This window comes from Rhipicephalus microplus, chromosome X, assembly GCF_043290135.1.
Source record: "Rhipicephalus microplus isolate Deutch F79 chromosome X, USDA_Rmic, whole genome shotgun sequence".
NCBI classification, from domain to species: Eukaryota; Metazoa; Arthropoda; class Arachnida; order Ixodida; family Ixodidae; genus Rhipicephalus; species Rhipicephalus microplus.
This window is the reverse complement of record NC_134710.1, coordinates 64429364-64454196: the sequence shown is the minus strand read 5'-3', so window position 1 is coordinate 64454196 and position 24833 is coordinate 64429364. Positions and strand designations below refer to the sequence as shown.

At 43.7% G+C, this 24833-nt stretch overlaps 1 protein-coding gene across 8 annotated transcripts in view; it reads right to left on the bottom strand.

Moving 5' to 3' along the window:
- The window catches only part of LOC119176713 (mortality factor 4-like protein 1), a 66209-nt gene extending 53312 nt beyond the window's left edge, over positions 1-12897 (bottom strand). For 3 of the 8 annotated variants that reach the window (XR_012886787.1, XR_012886788.1, XM_075876995.1), the window contains exons 1-9: positions 12690-12897; positions 12344-12390; positions 12200-12267; positions 11126-11212; positions 7047-7076; positions 3290-3384; positions 1711-1826; positions 1335-1436; positions 637-728 (exon numbers count right to left, since the gene is read on the bottom strand). Coding sequence is in view for 6 of the 8 variants with exons in the window: in XM_075876995.1 (XP_075733110.1) it covers positions 637-728; positions 1335-1436; positions 1711-1826; positions 3290-3384; positions 7047-7076; positions 11126-11212; positions 12200-12267; positions 12344-12390; positions 12690-12717 (665 nt within the window). In the remaining 2 variants the exon portion in view is untranslated. The remainder of the gene's footprint in view (positions 1-636; positions 729-1334; positions 1437-1710; positions 1827-3289; positions 3385-7046; positions 7077-11125; positions 11213-12199; positions 12268-12343; positions 12391-12689) is intronic. The other 5 variants (XM_075876991.1, XM_075876992.1, XM_075876994.1 and 2 more) reach the window with 4 other exon arrangements.
- Between the last annotated feature and the right edge of the window lie 11936 nt (positions 12898-24833).

Here is a 24833-nt window from a genome sequence, read left to right as displayed (position 1 = left end):
ACTGAGAATCGATGATGTGCATGAGCTACCTGACAAACATCTATAATTGTTATCACAATATAATAAAACACAGTAATGTTGTCAAAAGCAGCAGAAGCATGTGCAAGTAGTCCCAATGCAGCTTTGAAGCTCGTACACAAAGCCGGTTTGTCAGTGCCTGCAAGCACACAGCCCGAACACCGTCCAGTTCCGGCATGACACAAAAGAGTGTTCTCATACGAGTGCCAATGCTTTCACATACCACATCTATTACGAACAGCGAACGTAAACACCATGTTAGCCGTAAGCAGTGGCTGGAACAATGGAATGATCTAGCGCTTCTCGTCGGCCGCAAAGAAATGACATGGAGGTTATTTGCGAGCAAACCGTATTTCAAGCATCCCAGTATCATCTATTTGAACAAGACGGCACACGAAAATACGTTGGCATTGCAGTTTTTTACAGCCGCCACATGTCGATGCGTATGCTCTGTATGTATTCGTGCAGAGTGCGAGCACATATGGAGTGGAAATGTGCATGGCGGCCGCTAGATGGCAGCAAATTTTGCATAATGTCTTCACAGGGCAGTCAATAGAGAAACGAGCTACAGGCAAATAGAGTTATACACCACAGGTAAGCTAAAGTAAGGTTACTCACTTGTTAAATGAAATTCCTTTTACCGACGTCTTCTGTTTCACATAATCCGCGAGAATATGGTCCACAGTGACATTGCAGGGTAGCTGTACAAGCTGCATGCAAACACAGCAATCGCACATTTAACATCAGAACACCAATTACAAAAAAAAATAATCAAAGCATAGTCCATCAATTATTGATATTGATATGTGGGGTTTACTGTCCCAAAACAACCATATGATTATGAGAGACGCCGTAAAGAAGAGCTTCTGAAATTTCGACCACCTGGGGTTCCTTAATGTCCGCCCAAATCTGAGCATACGGGCCTACAGCATTTTTGCCTTTATCGAAAATGGATCCACTGCAGCCGGGATTCAATCCCGCGACCTGCAGGTCAGCAGCCGAGTACCTTAGCCACTAGACCACCGTGGCGGGGCACGGCATTATTATTAATGAAGAAAATTTTAAAAGGAACACTAATGACAGAACCTGGTATTCCAGACTAATTCTATTCATGTCACAGGCCTCTATAATATGCAAGCCTATACAGGCTACACAACACCCACATTCCACATTAATTCCAGATTCAAATGAGTCATTTTTAGCTATTAATATGAGCAGTGAAATACTATGTCTTTTTAATCTTCTTTATGTGATTGACACAGAGTATCAGGCTTTCAATGAAAGCTGTCCGATGCAGTAAAGTAATAAGCCATTACCTTTTTTTGTCTTGTGATAAGGTCCCAGTCATCTACAAGCCATGGCTTCAGTTCCTCTGGTATCCGCACCTTGATCTCTACTCGGGACAAGAACGCTTCCTCCTTTAGAGGAAAAATCCTTTAGCACAGCTACCATGAATCTATACATGCATTATAGTAATTATACACTTATGGCTCCATCAAAAATGTAGGCTAATGCTGCAACAACTTATCACAATGCAAAACACTACACATCCAAAATTAAATTTCACAATGGAGCTTCTTTCGAGATTTAAGGAGCAGTTCTATCCATGACTGCTTGGACTTCAATGGCTAGCTGACGCTGAAGTTTTTCCACACCTCAAAGTTTAAAGAGAGTGTGGTTAGAATATCTCACCGGCTCAACATGGGGGTCCAGACGGCTTCGTTTCTTTCTCTGGCTTTCGCCACCAGACTCTGAAGCCTGACTAGCAGTTGGCTGGTGGGAAGCAGCTGCCGCCGTCGCTGCAGCACCTGTTCACATGACAAGTGAAGCACTTTGACGTGGAAACTGAAGCCTCCTCATGCGCAGATTAAGCCAAATGCCACCATAGCAAACAACTCGTAAAAAATAACAAAAACTGTCATCTACCCATTTGTAGCACAAACATACAAAAAAGTGCACACGGATTTCTCAGCAAATGGGTTAATCAATAATGAAAGATTGACAAAATCAGGAAGTTTGCACTAAGCCGCGCAAAGCCTGGCTGAGCGAAGCATGGGTGCAGCTTGTACTCACAGTCAATCGTCACATCTAGCTTCGAAATGCGAGTCATCTGCTTGAGAGTACGCAGTATTTTAAGGCATCCCATGGCTGTCTCTGCATAGTCAGGCACAGCCAGGCAATGCACTGTAGCGTGGAGTTATCACACATCTACATCAATGGCCGTGGCTGGCTAACGTGCACGTGCGGCTTGGTCAGACGGTGCAGTATCTGGTCTCAATGCTTGCTTCCTTTTTCTATCTAGTTTTCTCTCTTCATGTCCACGGCTTTAAACTGCTATGGGACGCTATGCACGTTGGTCTCCATCACAGAACACAACTTTGCATGGCGTCACTCGAGCTATGCTCTGCATCCCATGGCTTCAGATTGCCATAAGACGCCATGCAGCGGTCTCCATCACAGAGCACGTGCTGTGCTCAGTCGTTGCTAGGCAACAAAGTGACTATTTTTTTTTTCAGCAACACTGCCATTGCTATGATTCGACAGTCGGTAGGGCACGTGCTAAGCTCGGCAGTTGCTAGCCAATGGCGCAGCAACTTGTTTAGCAACACCACTGCCATCTCTGTAATTTGATTTACAGCTTTGCTGTTACAATTCATCTTGGTTTAGAATTTAGCCCCCTAGGCATTACTAAGACACTTGCCTTACCACCTGAGCTAACAAGGCAAGCATATCACAGCGTAATGGCATATTGACAACTTCCAGCACATGATCATGAAACATCAAAAGAACAGCTCTGCAGTGGCCTGCTAGGCCAAGGAACATTTATGAAAAAGTTACTTTTTACCTCCACGAACCTCCTTTCCCCGTCGTGCTTTCTCATAACTGATTTTTCGAACAAGGCATTCTACGAGCAGAATAACCAAGTTACAAATATCCACGGTGTGTGGAGAAAATTTCACGCAATCCAAAAAAAAAAAAAGGAGCAAAGTGAATAGCCTACGTATAATGCTCAATATATGACATGTGACATCATAACTTCAAATGCAACAAGTGGTATGTGGAACCGTTTGAGACAACCATGTTGTATTGCTGCAACCTAGCCACAAAAAGTGATGTAGACACTGATATAAGTGTATGAGCCAATAGTGTTCCCGACACAAGTAAACACAGGTATAGGCGTGCACCCGACTATAGGTGCTACTTAAACCTAAATTAGTGTTTCTATTCCATGAGAACTGTGCAAAGCAGACAAAAGAGCCTTAACACATACCTTTCTGTTTCTGGGGCTTTTCTAAGGACGGAGTTGTACAGCGTTCCCTCTCTACCTCTTTTTTTGGTTTAGTAGATTTGTTCTTTTTCCCCTTTCTGGAAAGCAATGCAGAACGTTGGTAAACATGAACCTTCATTTTTCTTTTCTTTTTGGCAGTCCGTTGTTATTCACTGTCGACGAGATCTGAAAGTTTTACCTGTATTGAAGCCCTTATACCTCCATGAGTTGTGAAGTGTAGCTGTCTTGAAATTTAGCTTATCAAAAGTATGCACATTAATAAAAACTACACAAAACTGTTTAGCTCGTTGGAGGGTACACCTTACTAACAAAGGTTGTGTCGAAGGGTATAGGTTGCATAAGAACGACACATCTTCATTCCATTGTCGTGTGTAACTCAGATAATTGCCACGTGTGTTAAATTAGACTCTTGCATCCACTACTTTCAGGTCTTGGAAAATGTTTTGCAAATCGGTGTTAGCAGCAAGGTGTCACTCATCCTAGTCTTGTCATCCTCGCTAATAACACTGATCAAGAAAAAAATTTCTAGCTCCTGAAAGTAGTGGACGCACGAGTTTTAGTTAGCACTCATGTCAATTTTCTGAGTCATCAGAGCGATGAATTGGGCTAATTGATTTCTTTTTGCACTCCGAATGATGAGACTAGGGTAAAAAAGCGAATGCAAAATAGGTGGTGCGCAAACTCACAACTGGTTTATTCACATCTTGCAAAGTGTTAAATATAGGTTAACAATCTGATATGATAGATGGGGTCATCACAAAAAAACTAAATAAAGGTAAACAAAGATAATGCACACATCTTGCATATGCCATCATAAGCACAGACAAACTTTCCGCATATGTCACTTTCAACAAATTTTATTTCTGCCAGTTTTAAGAGCGATAAGAGTGTACTGATACATTCCTGTTTTGCAGCTATGATAAAAAGGGCTTTTCTTTATCTCCCTAACGTCTTCACCACCACCATGGGCTAACTATGTGGTGACCCAGAAATTGTGGAAAATTTCAAGAATGTGACATACACAATGGCATTTGCCATATGCGTGAATTATCTTTGTTTACATTTAGTCTTTTTGTGATGTGCTGCCCTCCACCTCATCCATCCTACCTGACACTTTGCAAAATGTGAATAAACCACTTGTGGGTTCGTGCACCACCTGTCCTGTAGTCCCTTTCTCATCCTCATCTGCAGCACAACACTAAATCATGAAGCAGCGAGGTGTATGCAAAAATTTTAAATTCTGCTTTTTGTTCTATGCAATATGTTGGCTGCCACAGCTCATTTCTACGGAGATGAGTGACATAGATGCTACATTTTCGTGATGAAATTAACATGTTCTTATTTCTAATACAGCACTTGTGTCATATTAGAAAGAGCGTGCTCACATATGGAACAAGAGGCCTGAGCAATTAGTTACTGTAGGTACACAACAGTTTAAGTAAACACAGGGATTAAAATAGAGAGCAACTACCTCCCTCTGATGGTTGGTGCTTAGTAAAGCATATGGTTTGTAATTGTTACTGTTGTCTTAACATTCAGCATTGTTCTGCCACTTGACAGAATGCACATACATGGCAAAGCTTATATTGGCTTTTATTGCGAATTTGTGCAAGTTATGCTGAACAAGACATAAATCGGAAAAGGCTGAAGCAAGAAAAAAAAAATAAAACACTAAGAAAGAGGAGGGCAAGAAAAGCACGGCCTTGGTGGGAATGCAGAGTGCTTGGAACATTGCAACGAGAGCACCGTATGGCACAACATGACTTTGCATCACCGAGTGAATCGCAATGCACAGCTGTGGACAGACTAAATGCAAAGCAGAAAAAATTACACAGTAGAATGCCTTCTGTGAGCGATACGCTGAGGGCATAATCATGCACTGCTGCTTGTCCAGCTGCCAATGATAATATACGAGTCAGACTAAGCATACAAGCAGAGCCATACTGAATGCACCACAGAAATGCACGCAAGAAAAATACACCACAAATCCTCGTCTCGTGTTCCACACTCATCATGAACAAGTACCAATTCGCCTAACTGTCAGTACTCCCAATACAAGCTGGACTCCACACCTATTGGAGTGCGGCCATGACTGCTGGTATCCAGTGTCCACAGCACTGCTCTGTAATGCAATGCCACTGGGGTCATATCAAACTAGTTCTCACATTTAACATGTCCACAACTGCACATATGCCCTCTACAATTATGAGTGTGTGAGTTTTTGCAGGCACAACTGAACTTGTCACTTTGGTATCTAATTCTTTGAAAGAAGGGCCCAAGCCAAATTCTGTCAGTATGTCCGCATTATTATGACAAGCAGACGAAAGCTACGTTGACATGAAATTTTACAATACCTCACGACATCGCTTAAGTAATTCATTCTAACATGCACAAACTTTCAGCATGCACTCTTAACTTTAGGAACTTTTTACGAGTGTCTACCAATACAAGCTCTAAATATAAGCTATTCTAAATTAGATGTAGCAATAATCTTACAGGAACTTAAATTATAGATCAACTGAACTCGATTGCTAAATTATGTGAGCTGGCAACCAAATATTTTCTTTGTGCCCTCCTTGGTTTTCATGTAAGAGAGACAATGAGATACAATTGATGACAGTTGAAGCCTTTGATGAAAAATTGATTCTCCCAGGTAAAAGGTGGGGGGACGAGAGACTCTAGAATGATTTCGACCACTTGGGGTCCTTTAATGTGCACCCGATGCAGTGCAATGATACATGCGCATTGCAACACATTCAATGCCGTGGAAATGCAACTGCTGTGGCCACCCTATATGAATGATTTGCTAGGAGAACAAGCACTTGCAGATGCAATTACTTTTAAAAACCATTAAATTACTGGACACCACCTCGCACCTTGTTGCAGACACGTCTAATGGCATGATGTATCTATGTGGGTGCATCTCATTAGGCCTTAAGATAGCAAAACCGCCAAATGGCCTCAGAAATAAGTGATGTTCCTTGCCAGCTTCGAGGAAGTGAAAACTCATAACACCTCCAAGAGACCAACATTAGTGAGAACACAGCAGGTTCGAGAATTAGCGCTGAAGCTCAATTTTTTATCATGTGCCATGTGACGTTATTTTTCAGCATCAATAAACATTACGCATGTTAAACTCCCCATGCGGCACAAAGGAAACAGAAAAGCCAAATGACATACAAAGAATGCTCAGAGAAGTGAACAATATTCTTGGGTGCGGAAAACACAACGTGAAAACTGTGTGTTAACTTAATCAATTTGGAAAATCTCTTTATCACCTTGATCTTCACATCCTGTTTTGTTTGCACTACAGAATAAATATTGCTCTTACAGTCAAAACATCTACACCTCCAGGCAGGTAGCTAAAGTTGAAGACTGGGCTTGTTAGTGGAGCGTGACAGCATATTGTAGAGCGCAACTGATTATCGGGACACAAGAAAGATGTACATACAACAAAGTGCTTCATTAAGTGCTTTGTTATGCATCTTAATTGTTTCATGTCGATCAGTTGCGCTATGCAATCTACAGGCAAGTGCACAAGACAGCCCCTGCAGCTCTCCTGCTCACACACATGGCTTTCGTGAAATATTGATGCTAATATTTTCATTGCGGTAGGTGTGCCTGACACTGAAATTTAGAGCTTGTATTGGCATCTCAGAAGCAGACTATAGCAAGGCAAAGTGGGCAGCCAGCTAGCAAGGGTGACTGCGAATGGAGTGAGGGGGAGGGTGGTACTTACAAAGCAGAGTGCGAATGAGAGGCTGAGGACCTGAGCAACCCGAGAAACAAAAAAACACGCACACATACACACAATGATGGGGTGAAAAAGCCCTATGACCGAAAAACAAAAAGCAACAAAACACACAACAATGCACATTTAAGCTCAGTGATAACACTAATGCTGAGCCAGAATGGGTGTGCAAGTGTCTGCACTACTTCTAGTAAGCTGCCACTTGCAACCTTGTCAATTTTCCAAGCTTGTAAAGTGCACTACAAGTCAGTAGTCACAGAATACATAGTGAGCAATTTATTGACGTGTTAGTTGCAGCCAAATGCTAACCGCAGCCAAACCATAGTTATCCCGCAACCATAGTTGCACAAGGAAACTGAGCACCAGTTACTAAATTAACACACTTATGAAGTTCCAAATGATCTAGCCCCACAGCTAAGTCCAGGAACCTAGTCAAATTTTTTTTCCAGTTTCAATAAAGAGGAAATATTTTTGGTTTTAGAAATATACAGCAAAGTATTTAACTCTGTGCTGTTTTATTTTATTGATAATAATCCTCTGCACAAACTGAGCCTTTTATTGACTAGTAAATGTCGCCATATTCCACTGACTAAATACTGAATTTATCAGCAAGGTGGCAAGTTGGGCTAGTTGGATAATGTTCATGATTGAAAATTTTTGTTGAAGCGCACTGAAGACAGATGGAAAATTTTCAATCATGAATTTATCACAATTGCTTAGTGTGCAAGTGCATAAACAAGTAAAATTAGTAAATGCTCAGGAGCCATGGATGCTGTAATGGGTTCTCATGTACAGTCTCTTTCACACTCAGGGGAAATCTCAGTGGGCATTGCGTTGTGATGCGACCAGCACTGCAGACGCGTGCCATCAGCAGCTCGTGCAAGCTCAGACACTTGAGGGGCGGGCTACTGAACCGCATTGTCTGCAACAGCGGTGCGCGCTGGCCACGATGTCGGGCAGCCTGCCGATTTCATCACTGCTGTGGGAACTAGGCCGATATTCTGTATTAAACGTTGTGCGATGCCAACCTCTCAGCCTTCATTGGCAATAATGGGGTTCCAGAAACAGGGTTTCACAGCATATGCTGCATGCTTTTTCATAACGCCATGGTACCGAGTGCATTCACGAATATTTTTTTCTTTGTGTGTGAACCACAGTATGCTGCAACGGAGAATACCATGATAAGCACATACCGCGCGTGGCATTTATTTAATGCCAAAAAAGAAAACGAAGCACTCGACAGTGACTGCCGTGCAGCTATGCGCCTTCAACACAGTAAAACAAATGAGAATGAGTTTAAGAATGCTGTAGGTTGAAGAAACCAACTGAATGTGCTTCTACTAACTGACATTTTATTACTTGAGGCAGCACTCACTTGCCGGCGCCGAAACGCACGCATGAAGCTTCGAACTTCCCTCAATACCCCAACATGACCCCAACGGAAGCGATGTCAGCACTCATTTTGGACAGTAGTGAGGGGTACTGTGACATGATGAGAAATATCAGCCCAGTTCCAGCAGCAACGCTGAAATTCACCCACTACCTGACAATGCAGCCAGCACGCGCTGCCGTAGCCAGCAACGCGGTTCAAATGTTCAACACAATGTCCCTCAAGCGTCTGTGCACGCGTGAGCTGCTTACGGCGCACGACTTCCAACGCGATGCTACGCACAACGAGATTTCCCCCAAGTGTGAAACAGACTGTACACTTGATCACATGCACACTAGATCAAACTTAATCTATAGCCTAAATTTAGTGACGGTGTCAATGCAATCTGAATAAAATATTTGTGTACGTATGATTATTCTACATTTTTTCTATGTACCTGCACCAAGATGTGCTTCATGTTGTAGTAAAAGTACATCATAGAAGGCATTTGTGCGTTTCCCACAAGTATTCCCTGGCTGCTAGCATGGCACATGCAGGCGTAAAACTGCACAATTCTAAGTTCCTTTGGTTAATGTTAATTAAACTCAGCTGCGGTCATCAGAAAGCATTTCTGCAGTGTGCCTTAGATTATGTGCCACAATACTGTGAGTTTGCTATGAAAGAGCATTGCTGGTAAAAGCCTACTATTGGCAAATCTACCCCAAAAGTACTACTATTTGCAAAGCCCCACAAAAAAAAAGTGCAATATTTATAGCGAAGAATGCAAGAGTCTACACTAGTCATGCTAATACATGCCAATAACAGTCCCACATGTGACCAAGATTAGCATGGCATGGACTTACAGTGTCACGCCACTAATATGACATAACAAGATGCAAATAGCCATTAGGACAACATTCTAACAGTAGTATAGTAATTTTACGAGTGCACAAAAGCACCCACGTACTGAAAGAAAACAACACAAAAATTTTGCACCTTCTTCTTCTTTTATTAGTAGTATCATTTTTTGCAATAGACAGCTTACAGCGCACTTATCACGGTTGGAAACCTCATTTTCATGAGTGTGAGCATTTATTTAGAGATAGTTTTTAGAGTGCCCAGTCGCAGAGCACCGAGCTAGGCAGCAGCTGTTCCAGCAGCAAGGTAAACACAGCTGATCATGTGACCACGCAAGACAGTGACCTGGGCGCTGCGCTGACAGCCAGCCCATGCAAAGATGCAGGCGCGGAGGAAGAAAATCGCAGGTAGCGCAAGCAACCATCCAATACAAACTTGTGACATAGGTTTGTATACATTGCTGCCACATTGATGTTGGCATCGTGAGGAGATCAGCATCTCACTCAGTCATGCAGCATGCAATTTAAGATTGATTTTAAATATGTTCTAAACTGTATTTGTCCTTGTCATTACATAGATATTGTGTATGTCTCCCCATAAATCTATATCACTCATTATCTTGCCTTCAAAATTTTGTGTCAGTGCTCTTTTAAGAGATTGCTGGCTTCACAATAACTGCAAATGAGATACTCAACCCTTTGCGATACAAGTGGTGAAAGCTTACTATAAGTACCATTTCATAAAGCCTTTTAACTCTGAACATAATCACAGAAGTTCTTGGAATGTAGACACAGAAGAAAAGGACAAGCACTTTGCATTGAATGCACGAAGCCCACAGTTCTGTACCACATTTACCACTTTTGCCGTGGACTGATGTAATGCTTCCACATTTTGTGGTATACAGTAGTCCTGACAAAATATTTCGCAGCTTCTGCGTACTACAAAGTTCTGCCACTGGCTGTACATACTCGAGCAATGTTTCAAGAACTGTAAATTCACTAGTTATAAAAGCATGATTACAAAAGTCCTGGTGATGCTAGTCCCTATAAATGCCCCTTAGAGGGATGCTGAATCCATGTAATAAACCAATTCAGACCACTAAATTACTTTTTTGGAAAATCTGCGGTTAATCTTTTCATAGTGGTTTCTGTACAAGAAAAGAAAATGAAAGTCAAAGCTTGACTTTTTGAAGCAAAGTGTCGGTATGGTCCAGTTGGTATTCCGTTCCGAGAGTGATTACAGTGCAAGGGAAGACACAGAAAAACGACCAACGAAGACTTTTAAAATTGGGGCATATGCTTCGGCACATAATTACACATGCACTACTCCTTGAAAAGGATCGTTCGCTTTATAACACTACAAAATAATCGAGAGCACTCAGAGTTAATTAATTAAAGCTGAAGTCACGGAGCAAGGTATTGGTATGTCGAAATCTATTATATATAAATGTATTCAGTGGACATTTGTGCGAAACAAAAAACTGCCTGAACTAAATTTTGCTGCCATTAAATCTGGCCCTGAAACTTTGGCCCTTAGTAGATACTCAGTGAGGTGTAACAGACATACAACTGTACGTACTAGTCAGCACAAGCAGAGTGATTTGAAGGGATGCACAGGTGCACATATCGGAACCACTATATAACCCATCAAATGCAGCTGGCAAACAAAAGTGGTGTATATAGCAGCTTTCAGCGTATGTGCTTTTTACAGGGAGTTTAGATGTTCAGCCGAATACGGCACGCATGCACTAACATCTGCAAGCACACTGCAAAATAGGCAGAACATGCTTCCTGCACGTAAGGCAACGCAATATAGTAGCAAAAAACAACGCAATGCTTACAGGTGTGCCTTCTCGAGTTCCTTTTGCTTTTGGAGATTAACATCATTGAACTTGAGTACACGGCTTTCAGGAACCCACTCGTCCCAACTGAAATTGTGATAGAGTCAGGTAAATGCTGGTGAGTGATTTGATGTGTTTTATGCCGGAAATATACTGATGCTTTTATGAAAAAAAAAAAAAAGAGGATTATCAAGGTATAGGGCAACCAAGAAAAATGATACATAAAATATAGCAAAGGCGTCTTAGCGATGTTCTGCTTTCACACATGCTGCAAGATCCAGGTGGTTGTGTTACTGACACTCCTATGTCTGTTTGAGACTGCAAATGCTTCACAATGAGCAGTGGAAGTGTTTATCTACAGGCATGTCTATTCATATGCTTCCTTCAGTATATCCGAGTGTTCGACTTCCAACATTATAAGTTATATCCGACGCATGTTTTTGTATGCAGGGCCGCCGTCTACTAACTCTTCTGGATGGCCTCATAAGACTGCATTGCTGAGTGTTCGCGGTGATGGCTTATCGAAGATTACAGCATGTGACAGCATGTTCTCATTGACACCCTTGTCACACAACCGCTTTGGAGTCTCATCGCAGACTGCATTGATGGCTCTTTTTTTTTTCATTTTAGATTTGATAAACCAAACCGCCCCTCTTCAAGTAAACTACAATGTAGAACGTTCGTGTCTTCCCGACTGCTTCAGGGTAAATGTGGATGCTATTTACAACGTCGGGATCGCCTGGATGGCGCAAGCCACGTGAATGAGTGACTACAACTTTACAACAGTCAAATTTTCCATTGTGGCTGCAGCCTAAGAACGCACAGCCTATCGGATAAAAAAGAAAGCAATATCGAGGCAGGGTCGGTCCGAATGGAATGCGATGCGCGCGTCTCTCTCCCTGCATAAGTAGGCGGATTGTGACCGTACTACACGGGGTCCGCGCGCAGTGCAACAAACGCAGCTCCATCTCCAGTGTAGGCGCTGAGGTTGCACTGGACCATTGTAAACTTGTACTCACTCACGTGGCTTGCGCAAGAGGCTGGTCCTATGTTATCGATCGTGAGTGTTCTTACTTTTTGTTCCAGCCACTGTAGTGAATAAAGTACTTGGTTTGCTTGTCTTTAACCTGGGCCTTGATGCACTGTAACAGAAATCAAACGAAGGGCGTGGCTCCTATGATGTAGATCAAAAGGCCAGCAGACGTAAAAAGCACTCACCTTTGCTTCGTACAACAGAGGCCCGTGAAAGCACAGAACCTTCTCACCTAGAAAAGAAAAAGAAAGGTCAACAAGTATTAAAGCCCACTGCTGCGCTCAACAACTGAGAGGTACGACACAATAAAAAAAAAGTAACGCGGCGATCTTGCGGGAACGTCGCATACAACAGTGCCGCCAAAAATAATAAAAAACTTAGCTAACAATTCACATCCGAGCTTGAAGAACTTATACGGAGACCAAGTCATCCTCAGTATGACAAAGGTAGCTCGCCACAGCTCTGCGCAAGGCTGGAAACGGTTCCATGCCGACAAATAACGACAACTTAAGAAATAACTGGTTCTCTTACCATCTTGAAACCTAGCTTTCGGCGCCATGTTGTTAACCGACAGAATAGTATATTATTCTAGAACACTGTAAGAATAGAGACGATACATAAAACTTGCTGGAGTGGAAGCCGCCTATGCGCCGCTACGGGAGAGAGGTGGAACTGGTAGGTGTTCTGTGGTGAAGCCGCGCCGAGCGTGCGGCGGCCATGTTGCCAGTGGCAGAAAAGAGCCGAGCGCTTCAAATTTATGCTTCATCGCGCTGCGGGTGAAGTGACTCGTGTGTTTATTGAGCAACGAAAACAAGTAATTGCACGTTAAAGAACCCCAGTTGGTCAAAATTTCCGGAGCCCTCCACTACGGCGTCTCTCATAATCAAATAGTGGTTTTGGGACGTTAAACCCCACAAATCAAACAAAACAAGTAATTCTGGTTGTAAATGTTTATTGTGACTTGTACGCAGCCAAGTGGCATGTAGAGAACTCAATTAAAGTGCATATGCATTAAATAGCGATGCCTATAAGCAAACACATCATCGAAAACATAGCTGCCCTACTGGTGGTTGAAAATCATTGCCCTTGTCAAAAGTGGTCCCACCTTACTTTTGACCGATTTTCGTTTTTTTTTTTCCTTCGTCATGTGTTGTATCCTCACTTTTACGTATTGTTCGGCGATTTGCCTGCACAAACTGTAAACCTGATTATCAAGCGTATGAAAGTCTAGGACGTGTTGCTCTAGTTTATGGAACCAGTTTTTCTCGGAGGAAGCTCATAGAACTTTCAGGATGAGGTGTTTTGCTCTTGACTTCACCGTTGTGATGGAATCACATTCAGCCTATAGCCGCCTCAGTCCTCGACTTCTTTACAGAGGCTAATGACATCTCGCGACGGTGAAACAAGACCACCTCGCCTCTTACATTTAATTAAAGGTGTCAGCTCATTTGAGTGCATGGCTGCTATGCACTTTTCACAGGTAGTTGCAGTTCGACCTGTCGAACAATGAAGCCTGCTATGTATGGCACCACGGAACCGACAAAAACAGAAAAGCTTTCGGGCTAGTCAATGCGATGTGTATTGTCGTGATCATCGGGCTGCAGGACTGGGGCCTTGCGCATGTCAGTGAGATTGCTTCTTGGATCTACCATGACTGCAGGAGTCGTTGCATTCAATACGGAGAGAACATCTTGGGAGCAGTGTCCAGAACTTGAAGACGTGACTTCCGTCTGAACCAATAGACGCTTGTATGCAGCCATAAACTGCGAAGCTGTTGGGTTGTTATGGCCGCATCATCCACTTATTGATTCAAAGAATTTTTGGGCATAGTCTTGACTGAGTTTGTGTGTCAGTAAGTATTTCAGCTGACCCTGGCTGACAAGTCTGTCAAACGTTCTTTCCGTGCTTGCCATGCGTATCCAAAAACCAATGAATCCGTTTTTTTTTTTTTTCAGTCCTTCTTTCACTGCCGGATTTCTCAGCCCGTTTATGTACGCTCGAGTCTCCGCTAAAAAACGACTTCCAGAATGCTTCGTTCCCCTGCCAAAGGGGCGCTTTGTACGACCTTGCCAGCGGGTTCCTGGAGTTTAAGATGTCAAACAAGCGATCAAAAGTTCTAATAAACGTAGATCCTGCGCTGGCACCCTTGAATTGCGGCAGCTTTAGCTTTCGTTCGCAGAAGTCCAAAGCGTCGGCAATTGAGGCACTCGATCAGTTGTACAGCATATCATACTTTCATTTTCTTGCTTTTCTCATTGGACGTGGACTTTCGTAAGTTTGTTTCCGAGCCACAACCTTTCTTCACGTTGAAGTTCCTTCAATGCCACTTCATAACCCCATTTCACATGCTTCCCTTCAATGTCAAAGAGGTGGTCAAAGCACTCTGGCGCGAAGGGCACAGAGCGAAGTGTTCTCAGTCTTTCGCATTCTACTTCTCACGGCGAACGGCCCACTCCCAGAGGCTCCGCGTTACGGGATCTTTAGGAAACCTGTAAAACAAATCTGAACTGTTATGTTTTGCACGCTTAGATCGCGTCAGCTATAGGGGAGACCCACGCCGAGGGAGGCGCTGCAGAGCCTGGCGCTGTTTACTCGAGTGTTTACCCTTTCGCTGTCCCCTTCAACCTGCCTTGAAAACGCGTTGCTTTGCTCGCACGCCGCACGCGTTCTGCACGTGTTTTTGAGAGTTTCGCGTCACGCGCGGTTATGGTGTATACGCTTCTGCCCGCGTTTAATAGGATCGCCGGAATTGAGGATTTTTTTTCGCGGGAGCAATTTGATAAAAGGGCAGCGTCTGCTCAGCCATGTAGCCGATGTGAAGCAAATTACCGGTGGGTGCGAGAGGCGTCTCTAGCAATTCTAAATCACTTGAAAGCGTGACATCGAGCAAAACAGAGTTCTCTTCATCTTGCATTGCTGGGTCATCTTGAGCAATACCTTGCGGCACAGCCTGCTCCACGGAATTTCGTGCTGATCTGGCTGGCCTCACAGAATGACGCTTCTACCAAAGCAAAATAAGGTGGTGGCAAAGATTAGATCGTGCCGTTCACAACAACGTTCATACGTTGGAGTTTTTTTTTTTTGTTCAGATATTGTATGGTGATCAACATTGAGCATATCTGTAGTGCGCCAGATATTAATATTTTTTATCATCTTCAAGTATAAAATGTACAAGAAGTCTGAAAATGAGTATACGTTTAAGGGTTTTCCGTGATCTTGTTAGTAACGCCTTACATTGGATGGATGGATGAAAAACTTTTATTGGGGTCCTGAAGGATTCCACCCCCGTTTTATAGGGGTAGAATACGCCTTACATTCAGCAAATAAAACAAGTACTGCATATGAAATCAAACTCTATGAAAACATGTACGATGGCAAAATGCCCCATTAAAAAACACTAGCAATTGTGTCCATCTGTGTGCACAGAAACATTTTATACGAGAACTTCATGGAAATAGCTACGTATGAAAACTTATTGATTAAACATTTTTGCATTCTCTGTTGCTTGAATCATTTTTACTTTGTATGAAAACTATCAAAAAAGCAATGTGCCTATTACTAACCGCGTTCCAATCTTACTCTTAAAATGTGGTGGTGTGAAAGTGTCATGTTTGATCAAAATCCTATTTTAGCTTTACTTGATAATTGCGCATACGCGGAACGAATTCTCGCTGAGCTTGAAATGAGGAATCAAAAGTCATCAGAAAATGGTTTGAAATGCATAAATAGTTATGCGCAGCACTGCCTATCATACCTCGGCGCCGTTTCTGCTTGAGGTGCCCGTTTATTGTAAGCCGCATGAAACACTGTCAGCACATATTAAGGTGCAGACTTGAGTCATTTTTGCAGTTTCCCACAAAATGTCTGCTACAAATCATTCTCCAAGCTTTTGGCAACCACACACTTCCGTCAGCGCTGCGTAGATATAAAAAATATATAACCACACGCCACCAATACCACATGTGTACACAGCTTCAACTACTACGTCGCCAACAATATCGAATAATAGAAGCAGCATAAAATATTTCTTCGCAATTTTTCAACAGTGCTCTAAAGACGGATGTTGAAAATTTATACTTTTAAGATGGGGACGTGCATATCCTAGTAACTCGTTAGATTAGAGGAACGGTGACGCAGGAATTAACACCCGTTATTTTCAATGCATTGTGCTCCTGCTAATTTTTATGAAAAAATTGTTTACTTGCTTTTTTCAGTGCACTGCTTTAATCCATTCCCATCGTCTGCTTGTTTCGTACCATTGGTTTGGGAATCGGTAGAATTTCACTGGTGGAGTCAACCCCTTCATGTTTGCATAGTTATTGTGATAGTTGGCGACGCATTAATAGTTCCCCCTTTTCTGTTGGGTTGACATCGCGGAACGAGGAACGTTTCACGAGCAGCGCGCGCTTCGCAAATACATGGAAGCTAAAGGGAGCGGAAGGGTCGGAAGAATCTCCTATTGTGCGCTTTTTCTGGAAGGGGAAAGGCAAGCGCTGGCGTCGCCGGGCAAACTTCAGCGGGTCTCTCCTATAGCTTCCTTTAGAAACGAGCGCGGAATGGCTATGTCTACTATTCTAGTACACTGTAGCTATGTCGAAGCCGTTTTCGTGTACGTACAGGTGGAATGTGAGGCCACAACCTTTTTTCAACCTGTTGGAGCATCCGTAAACGACGCAAGAGGCAACCATTGTAAACCATTTGTTTTTACATGCCGACAAGGTGAAACAAGAACGAACGAAATCAGCAGCTCGCGATGGCACTGAGCACGCTTTTTGCCACTGGCAAGATGGCGGCGGCTGGATTCACTCGCACAGCGCCCCTTCCACTCCAGCAAGTTTTATGTATCCTCCTTGGACGAGACCTTCCAACTTACACAAAGTTTACAATGTTGGCAGCAAAAAATTGATGCACAATGTTGCCCACTAAAGAGCAGCCCTCGTTTTGCGCATGCGCAAGAAATTTGGGGACGTTTGCGTCATAGCAACGCCTCCTCTAAACAATGCCTGGGGAATGGCTCGCGCTCCCAGCGGAGTTGCCTGCCTTCAGTTTTGAGCAAGCGCCGCGCGGTAGTGCTCGCGACAGAGACTATTAGTGAACACGCAAACTTTTGTAGTAGAGCTTAGACCTTCTTTTTTTTTCGTAGTGCAGGGCTCGAGTTTAGTAATTATCGAGTATAGAGACAATTGGTGTCAGAAAAACATGGTTAAAAAGACTGTAAAGTCTTCAGGATGTGGAGTCGGTTTAAAAGTGGACCCAAGCGTAGAAGCGGATGGAGAAGAGGCTGACGCGAAGTGTAGGCAATGTGAGGTCGAGGAAAAAATGGAGAAAATGACGGTTGCCCAGAGTGAACTGCTGATGAGAATCGCCGAGCTCGAGACTGCGTTGGCGACAGAGCAAGAGAAAACGAGGGCAATGGGAGAAAGACTGAAGTCAGCCGAGGAAGCACTAGCGAAGCTCAACAAAGAAGCGGCCTACAGAGAAAACAGTAGGGAACCGGCAACCAGAACGGTGGAGAAGAAAGAGCAAGCAAGTTTGAAAAAATCAGGTTTAGCCAGTTCAATTGTCCCAAGGCCCAGCTTCAGCGAGGTAGTGGTGGGGCTGGGAGGGGACAAAGCAGCCGGCGTCACAGGTGCAAGTAGCCCCCAGGTGCAGGACGCTCCAGCTGAGAAGTCACAGCATGTAATCGCCGGGGACTCGAATTTAAATCGATGCACAGAAGCCATCAGAGAAAGGGTAAGAGGTGACAAGAGGGTTGCAGTAGGGGCGTTCCCAGGACGCAAGCTTGAAGCAGTCATGAGGCAAGCGAGCGCAAAACTCAAAGCTACAGCTGATAGACGAAACCTCGTGATAATTTCAAGCGGTTTAAACGATGTCTTAAATGAAGATACAGCAGGTCTAGCAACCACACTGGCGAAAGGCGTCGATGACATGCGCGCCACTTCTGCTAAGGTACAGGTAGTGATATGCACGATACCGGAGGTACCGGTGCGTGATAGCAACCTGCAAAGAGCAGTTGTAAACGCAAACCAAGAGATATGGCGGATTAGTCGAGAGAAAGGCTTTGAGGTGGTGGAAACAAACAGAGAGGTGCATAGGTGGGGTGGTTTTCAACGAGACAGAATTCACTTCGATGGGCGGCTAGGTCATGGAGTGGGTTGACGACTTGCAGGACGCGCAGTAGCTTTTTCTGGGGGGCAAGTGAGCCCTTCGGGGTGCAGGATAGCTAGTAACGTGGAAAACAACCAGGGAGACTCTTCGACAGGTGGTATGGACAGATACGATTCCAAAGTGGCACCAATATCTAAGATAGGTAGAGTCCGGGGCATAAGTAGACGTAGCCACGAGCGCCGAGCCAATTCAGACATATGATATATTAACATGCAGGATGGTAGGAACAGGCTGCAGTGGGAAGAGATACAAGAACAGCTAAGGGAAGAGAGGCCGATGGTATACGGTTTTGTAGAAACACATCTCAGGGACATGGAACAACCTCCGAACAATCCGGACTACGCGCGGGAATATTTTAATAGAACAGAAGGCAGCAGAAAGGGGGGTGGTATTGGGGCATTCATTCATAAAAGTACAGACTGGCAAAGGGTCAGGCAGGAATGCAAGGAACATTGATGTCTAAAAGGGAAAGTGGCAGGTCAAATGACACTCCTTGGTTTGGTGTACTTGTGGACGGGAGCAAAGGCCAAAGAGAAAAACCAGGCAATGTAGGAGTGTATGTCAAATAACTTTGAGGAATTAATAGGAAAGTGCGAGATAATTATACTCGTAGATATGAATGCGCACATAAAATATATAGATGGGTATACCGACCCGACAGGCAAAATGATCATGGATATGTGTGAAAGGCTTGATTTGATAATTTGCAACAGTATCGAGAAGTGTGCAGGGCAAATAACATGGGAGGTAGGAAGGCTGCTGTGGACGATAGATTATGCACTGATGTCACATAGGATGTATGATAAGCTCAGGGGAATGCACATAGATGAAGATGGCTCCAGAAGTCTGGGTAGTGATCACAAACTTATCAAGCTAAGTTTTGGAAGAGCAGTGAAAGTGGGAAGGAGGCAAGATGAGCAACTACAGGAAAATTTTTATCCAGAAAGGCAAATTGAAATAGCCACTAAACAAATTGAGAAAGTAATCACGGAGGATAATAAAACAGTGTGGACATACACGAATCTAATTAGACTGTTTGAGCTAGAGCTTGCTAAGACGCGTGACAAGTCACCCCGGAAAAGAAGACACAAACCCAAAAGTTGGTGGGATGAGGAGGTTAAGAGAGCCATAGCAAAACGCCAGGAAGCCTCTATGGAACCCAGACATGCTAAGCCGCGGGGTGAACCGACAGATGATGTTGAAAGCAAAGGGGAAACCTTTCTAAGCTGTAGAAGGGATGCATCCCTTCTGATCAATGAAATGATTAGAAAAAAGGGAGCTCAGTGGCTGGCAGCTAGAAGTACAAAAAAAGATAGAAAGGCAGCTGCGAAATTTTGAAACCATCAAAACTTCCTAAGAAATGAGACGAGCCTAGAGCAGAGGTTTATAACTAAGCTCAAGGTGCTAGGCTAGAAGGGGATGTAGCTATTGATTATATTAGAACAAGGGTGACAGAAAAATTTCAACAAAGAAGTGCTTTATGCACCACAATAACAAGGATGAATCAAGTGGCGCAATGGCTCCATTTTCACAACGAGAGGGAGAAAGGGCTGAGAAAAGGGTTCCTAGTAGTACATCAACAGGCCCAGATGGCATTCCAATTAGACTGATAAAGACATTAGGTCCGAAGTCTAAGCAGGCTTTGAGAGAGGCAGTGAGTACAATAATAATCGATGGTGAAGTTCCCGATGGATGGAAACTTAGCAGGATGAGCATGATCTATAAAGGAAAGGGGGACAAAGCTGACATAAACAACTACCGTCCTATAACAGTGACATCAGTGGTCTACAGGCTGGCGTTGCAGATTATAAAGGAAATACTGCAGTCGTGGATAGAGGATGAGGGAGTGCTGGGGGAACTGCAGAATGGGTTTCGGAAACACAGGAGGTTGGAAGACAATGTGTTCTCACTGACGCAGTGCATCGAAATAGCATAAAAGGAACACAGGCCGCTGTGGCTAGCATTTTTGGATATCAAGGGAGCGTACGATAGCGTGGTTCAATTGTAATTGTGGGCAATACTGGACACACTATGCGTGGAACATGTAGTCACTAATCTTTTAAAGGGTATCTATAAAGGTAACAAGGTAGTTATAAAGTGAGAAAAACAGGTATCCAAGCCTGCAGAGGTAAAACGAAGGCTCAGGCAGGGGTGTCCCCTGTCACCCTTAACATTCATGATGTACCTACAAGGATTAGAGGGAAGTGGACTGGGCTTCAACCTCTCTTTAGTCAAACAAGGAAAACTTATTGATCAGGCACTACCAGCAATAATCTACGCAGATGATATAGTGCTAATGGCCAACAACAAGGAAGATTTGCAGAGATTGATGGACATCTGCGGTAATGAGGGAGACAGGTTAGATTTTAGATTCATTAAGGAAAAATCAGCAGTCATGATTTTTAATGAGAACGAAGGTAGTGAGCTTAGAATACAGGAGGTCACGCTAGAGATAACAGATAAATACAAATATCTGGGCGTATGGATAAGCAATGGGACCGAGTACCTGAGGGAAGACGAAATATACGTGACGACTAAAGGTAACAGGAATGCAACAGTGATAAAAAATAGGGCACTGTGGAATTACAATAGGTATGATATTTTGAGAGGAATATGGAAATGGGTCATGGTTCCTGGGCTGACGTTTGGCAATGCGGTCTTGTGCATGAGATCAGAAGTTCAAGCAAGATTAGAAATTAAGCAACGTGGAATAGGTAGGCTTGCTTTAGGAGCTCACGGGAATACACCAAATCAGGGACTACAAGGTGATATGGGATGGACGTCATTTGAGGGCAGGGAAGCAGCTAGCAGCAAGATACAATTTGAGAAGCAATTGAGAGAAATGGGGGAGGAGCATTGGGCTAGGAAGGTTTTCAGCTACTTGTACACGAAGAATGTCGATACAAAATGTAGGAAGCGAACCAGGAAATTGACTGGTAAATACTCAGAAAACAGCAGGTGGGCAAACCAATAAGAACTATCGGTTAAGAAGAAAGTGAAGGAAACGGAGACTGACATGTGGAGAATTGGCATGATTAAGAAGTCTGCACAAGCGATCTATCGAACTTTTAAGCAGGAAATTGCCAAGGAAAGGATATATGATAATACTCGGGGTAGTTATCTACTGTTTGAGGCCAGGATGGGAGTACTGCGAACCAAGACATATCGGGCCAAATACGAAGGGGTAGACACTGTATGCAGTGCGTGTGGAGAGGAAGAAGAAACTGCCAAACACTTGATAATGTTCTGTAAAGGGCTTCACCCTATAGCTCAGGATGATGGCGCAGAGTTTTTCAAAGCAATGGGGTTTAGGGACCGGGAGGGCAAAATAGACTTTAAGCGGGTAGACTTAACTAGAAGGAGGTTATCTGATTGGTGGCTAAAGTCAAGGCACGAGTGAAAATTAAACTCTTCACTGCAAAGTACGAATCGTCAAACTCACTTTTTAAAGAAAAAAAAAATAAATCTCATTTTTGGTTCATTAAGTATTACGGCTTAGTGGCGCTAGCGACCACCTGATCTAAAGGGTACAGCCTTATCTATTCATCCATCCATTATTACGGCGACGGGCGGTACCAGCTAAGCGTTTTTCACCGGCGGCCCATAGGGGCGCGTCAGTCGAGAGTTGTTCAAGACCTGCAACTGTACACTAATACTTCGGAGGCTATGCAAAGTGTTGCGTAGTTGCACCGTTCGCCACAGGTGACGCTAGCGACTGAGAATATTCTAAAATAAAGGAGAGAAAGAGTGTGGCAGCCGTTTTTCTTCTCATGCGCCAGTCATCTTCTTGAGGAGGCGTTGGTCATAGCAACGCCTCCTAGATTTCTCGTGCCTGCCGAATAAGCGCGAAACACCGGTCATCTTTGGCAACGCTGCCTACGTAAAAATAAGGGTTTTGTACATAGCCTTTGAGATTGGCAATTCTAGCGTTTATTACTAATTTCAGAGTACTAAAAAAGTTGCTTGCTGAATGACGGCGTCATTTACGTATGGGTAATTAACAATTTGTTTACTGCTTTTAAAAACTTTTTTATGTTATTTTTGTTGAATACAATCCAAAAACGTAAAAACTTTTTTGAAGACAACCCAACTTGAGTGACGCCACCATCGTAGTTCGGATGACCACCGCTTTCCAAGTGACCGCCGATAATCCGGCAGGCACGGGAAATCTAGGAGGAGTTGATCATAGACTCTATGCAGAACAGTAGGGTAGGGTGCCATAGTAGCCGTTACCGACCGTAAGTCGCAAGACAATCCAAGATCGATTGTTGGCGTTGTGCAAGTTGTGCGCTTTCATACGTATGTTAGTTATGCGCATTTAAATCGCGTTCTAAACCAATTGTTAAGAGACAGCAGAAAGACGTACTGAGTAAAGCAGTTTTTGAAATTTCAGAATGTCCATTTTTGACTTGACGAAGCCGGCCGATTGCTCTGAAAGTGAAGATGACGACTACGTTCCATCGGGTACGTGCTGCTGAGCTCGAGACTCATTCTCTCGTATCTTGGCCAATTCCCCATAGAGGGTAGGAACCACTTTTAAGGAACAAGCAAGCCAGCAGGATGCGGTGAAATCGTCGCAAGCGCAGTCTGTCTACAAGAGAAAATCGCCAAATTTAGCGGCAGTCTGGCAACAACTACCCCAAAGTCTGGCAGCTGACTTATTCAACGCCAAAATGAACCTTGCCAAAACAGTCAAAAGCAAGTTGCCGAAGCATGTGATCAAGCACCATGAAAAACATACTTTCATGCTCAGTAAAATTTGTCCAACGAACGCTGTCACCTCACACACACACAAAATTAAGTATTAGCAATCACAAAAATAACGCTGAAGCACGTAGTTGCAGTGAAAATATGGTCTCTAGTGCAAGGGACCCCAGTGCAAGTCAAGAGCTGTAAACACCTTCCGCGTTCGTTAAGCACATAGACAACAATCAGCTCAATCGCAGTGCCCACGCCCACTACAAGGACAACGCAATCAGCGCACGTCCAGCACAACACAGATGTGTACAGCTCGTATCGCGTACAGCTCATCCCACACACGCACACACGCCACACGCCGAGAGAACTTGAGGTTGCATGACCCATTGTTAACAAAAAGCCACAGCACGCCACACGCGAAAAAAATATGCCCAGAGAACCAGATTTAACTCTGCAGAAAACCTCAGGTTGCCCGACCCACCCACGACCTTCTGTACTCCTGACCTGCCCTGCTGGCGGTGGTCTACGGAGCTGCCTGCGCCGGCTCGGATTCCAAACTTCGCCGCCTAGGGACGCTCGAGTTACCCCAGCTGAGGGTAGAGGTTGGAAGACAGGAGGTTGGAAGACAATCTGTTCTCACTGACGCAGTGCATCGAAATATCAGAAAAGGAACACACGCCCCTGTGGCTAGCATTTTTGGATATCAAGGGAGCGTACGATAGCGTGGTTCAAGAGGAATTGTGGGGAATACTGGACACACTAGGCGTGGAAGATGTAGTCACTAATCTTTTAAAGGATATCTATAAAGGTAACAACGTAGTTATAAAGTGGGAAAAACAGGTATCCAAGTCTGCAGAGGTAAAACGGGGGCTTAGGCAGGGGTGTCCTCTGTCACCCTTATTATTCATGATGTACCTATAAAGATTAGAGGCCAAATTAGAGAAAAGTGGACTGGCTTCAACCTCTCTTTTGTCAAACAAGGAAAACTCATTGAACAGGCACTACCAGCATTGATGTACGCAGATGATATAGTGCTAATGGCCGACAACAAGAAAGATTTGTAGAGATTGTTGGACATCTGCGGTAATGAGGAAGATAGGTTAGATTTTAGATTCAGTAAGGAAAAATCAGCAGTCATAAATTTTAATGACAATGAAGGTAGTGAGCTTAGAATACAGGAGTTCACGCTAGAGGTAACAGATAAATACAAATATCTGGGCGTACGGATAAGCAATGGGGCCGAGTACCTAGGGGAACACGAAACATACGTGACGACTAAAGGTAACAGGAATGCAGCGGTAATGAAAAACAGGGCACTGTGGAATTACAATAGGTATGATGTTGTGAGAGGCATATGGAAAGGGGTCATGGTTCCTGGTCTGACGTTCGGCAATGCGGTCTTGTGCATGAGATCAGAAGTTCAAGCAAGATTAGAAATTAAGTAACGTGGAATAGGTAGGCTGGCTTTAGGGGCTCACGGGAATACACCAAATCAGGGACTGCAAGGTGATATGGGATGGACGTCATTTGAGGGCAGGGAAGCAGCTAGCAGCAAGATACAATTTGAGAAGCAATTGAGAGAAATGGGGGAGAAGCATTGGGCTAGGAAGGTTTTCAGCTACTTGTACACGAAGAATGTCGATACAAAATGTAGGAAGCGAACCAGGAAATTGATGGGTAAATACTTAGAAAACAGCAGGGGGCCAAACAAACAAAAAAAAACTATTGGTTAAGAAGAAGGTGAAGGAAGCTGAGACCTACATGTGGAGAATTGGCATGATTAAGAAGTCTGCACTAGCGATCTATCGA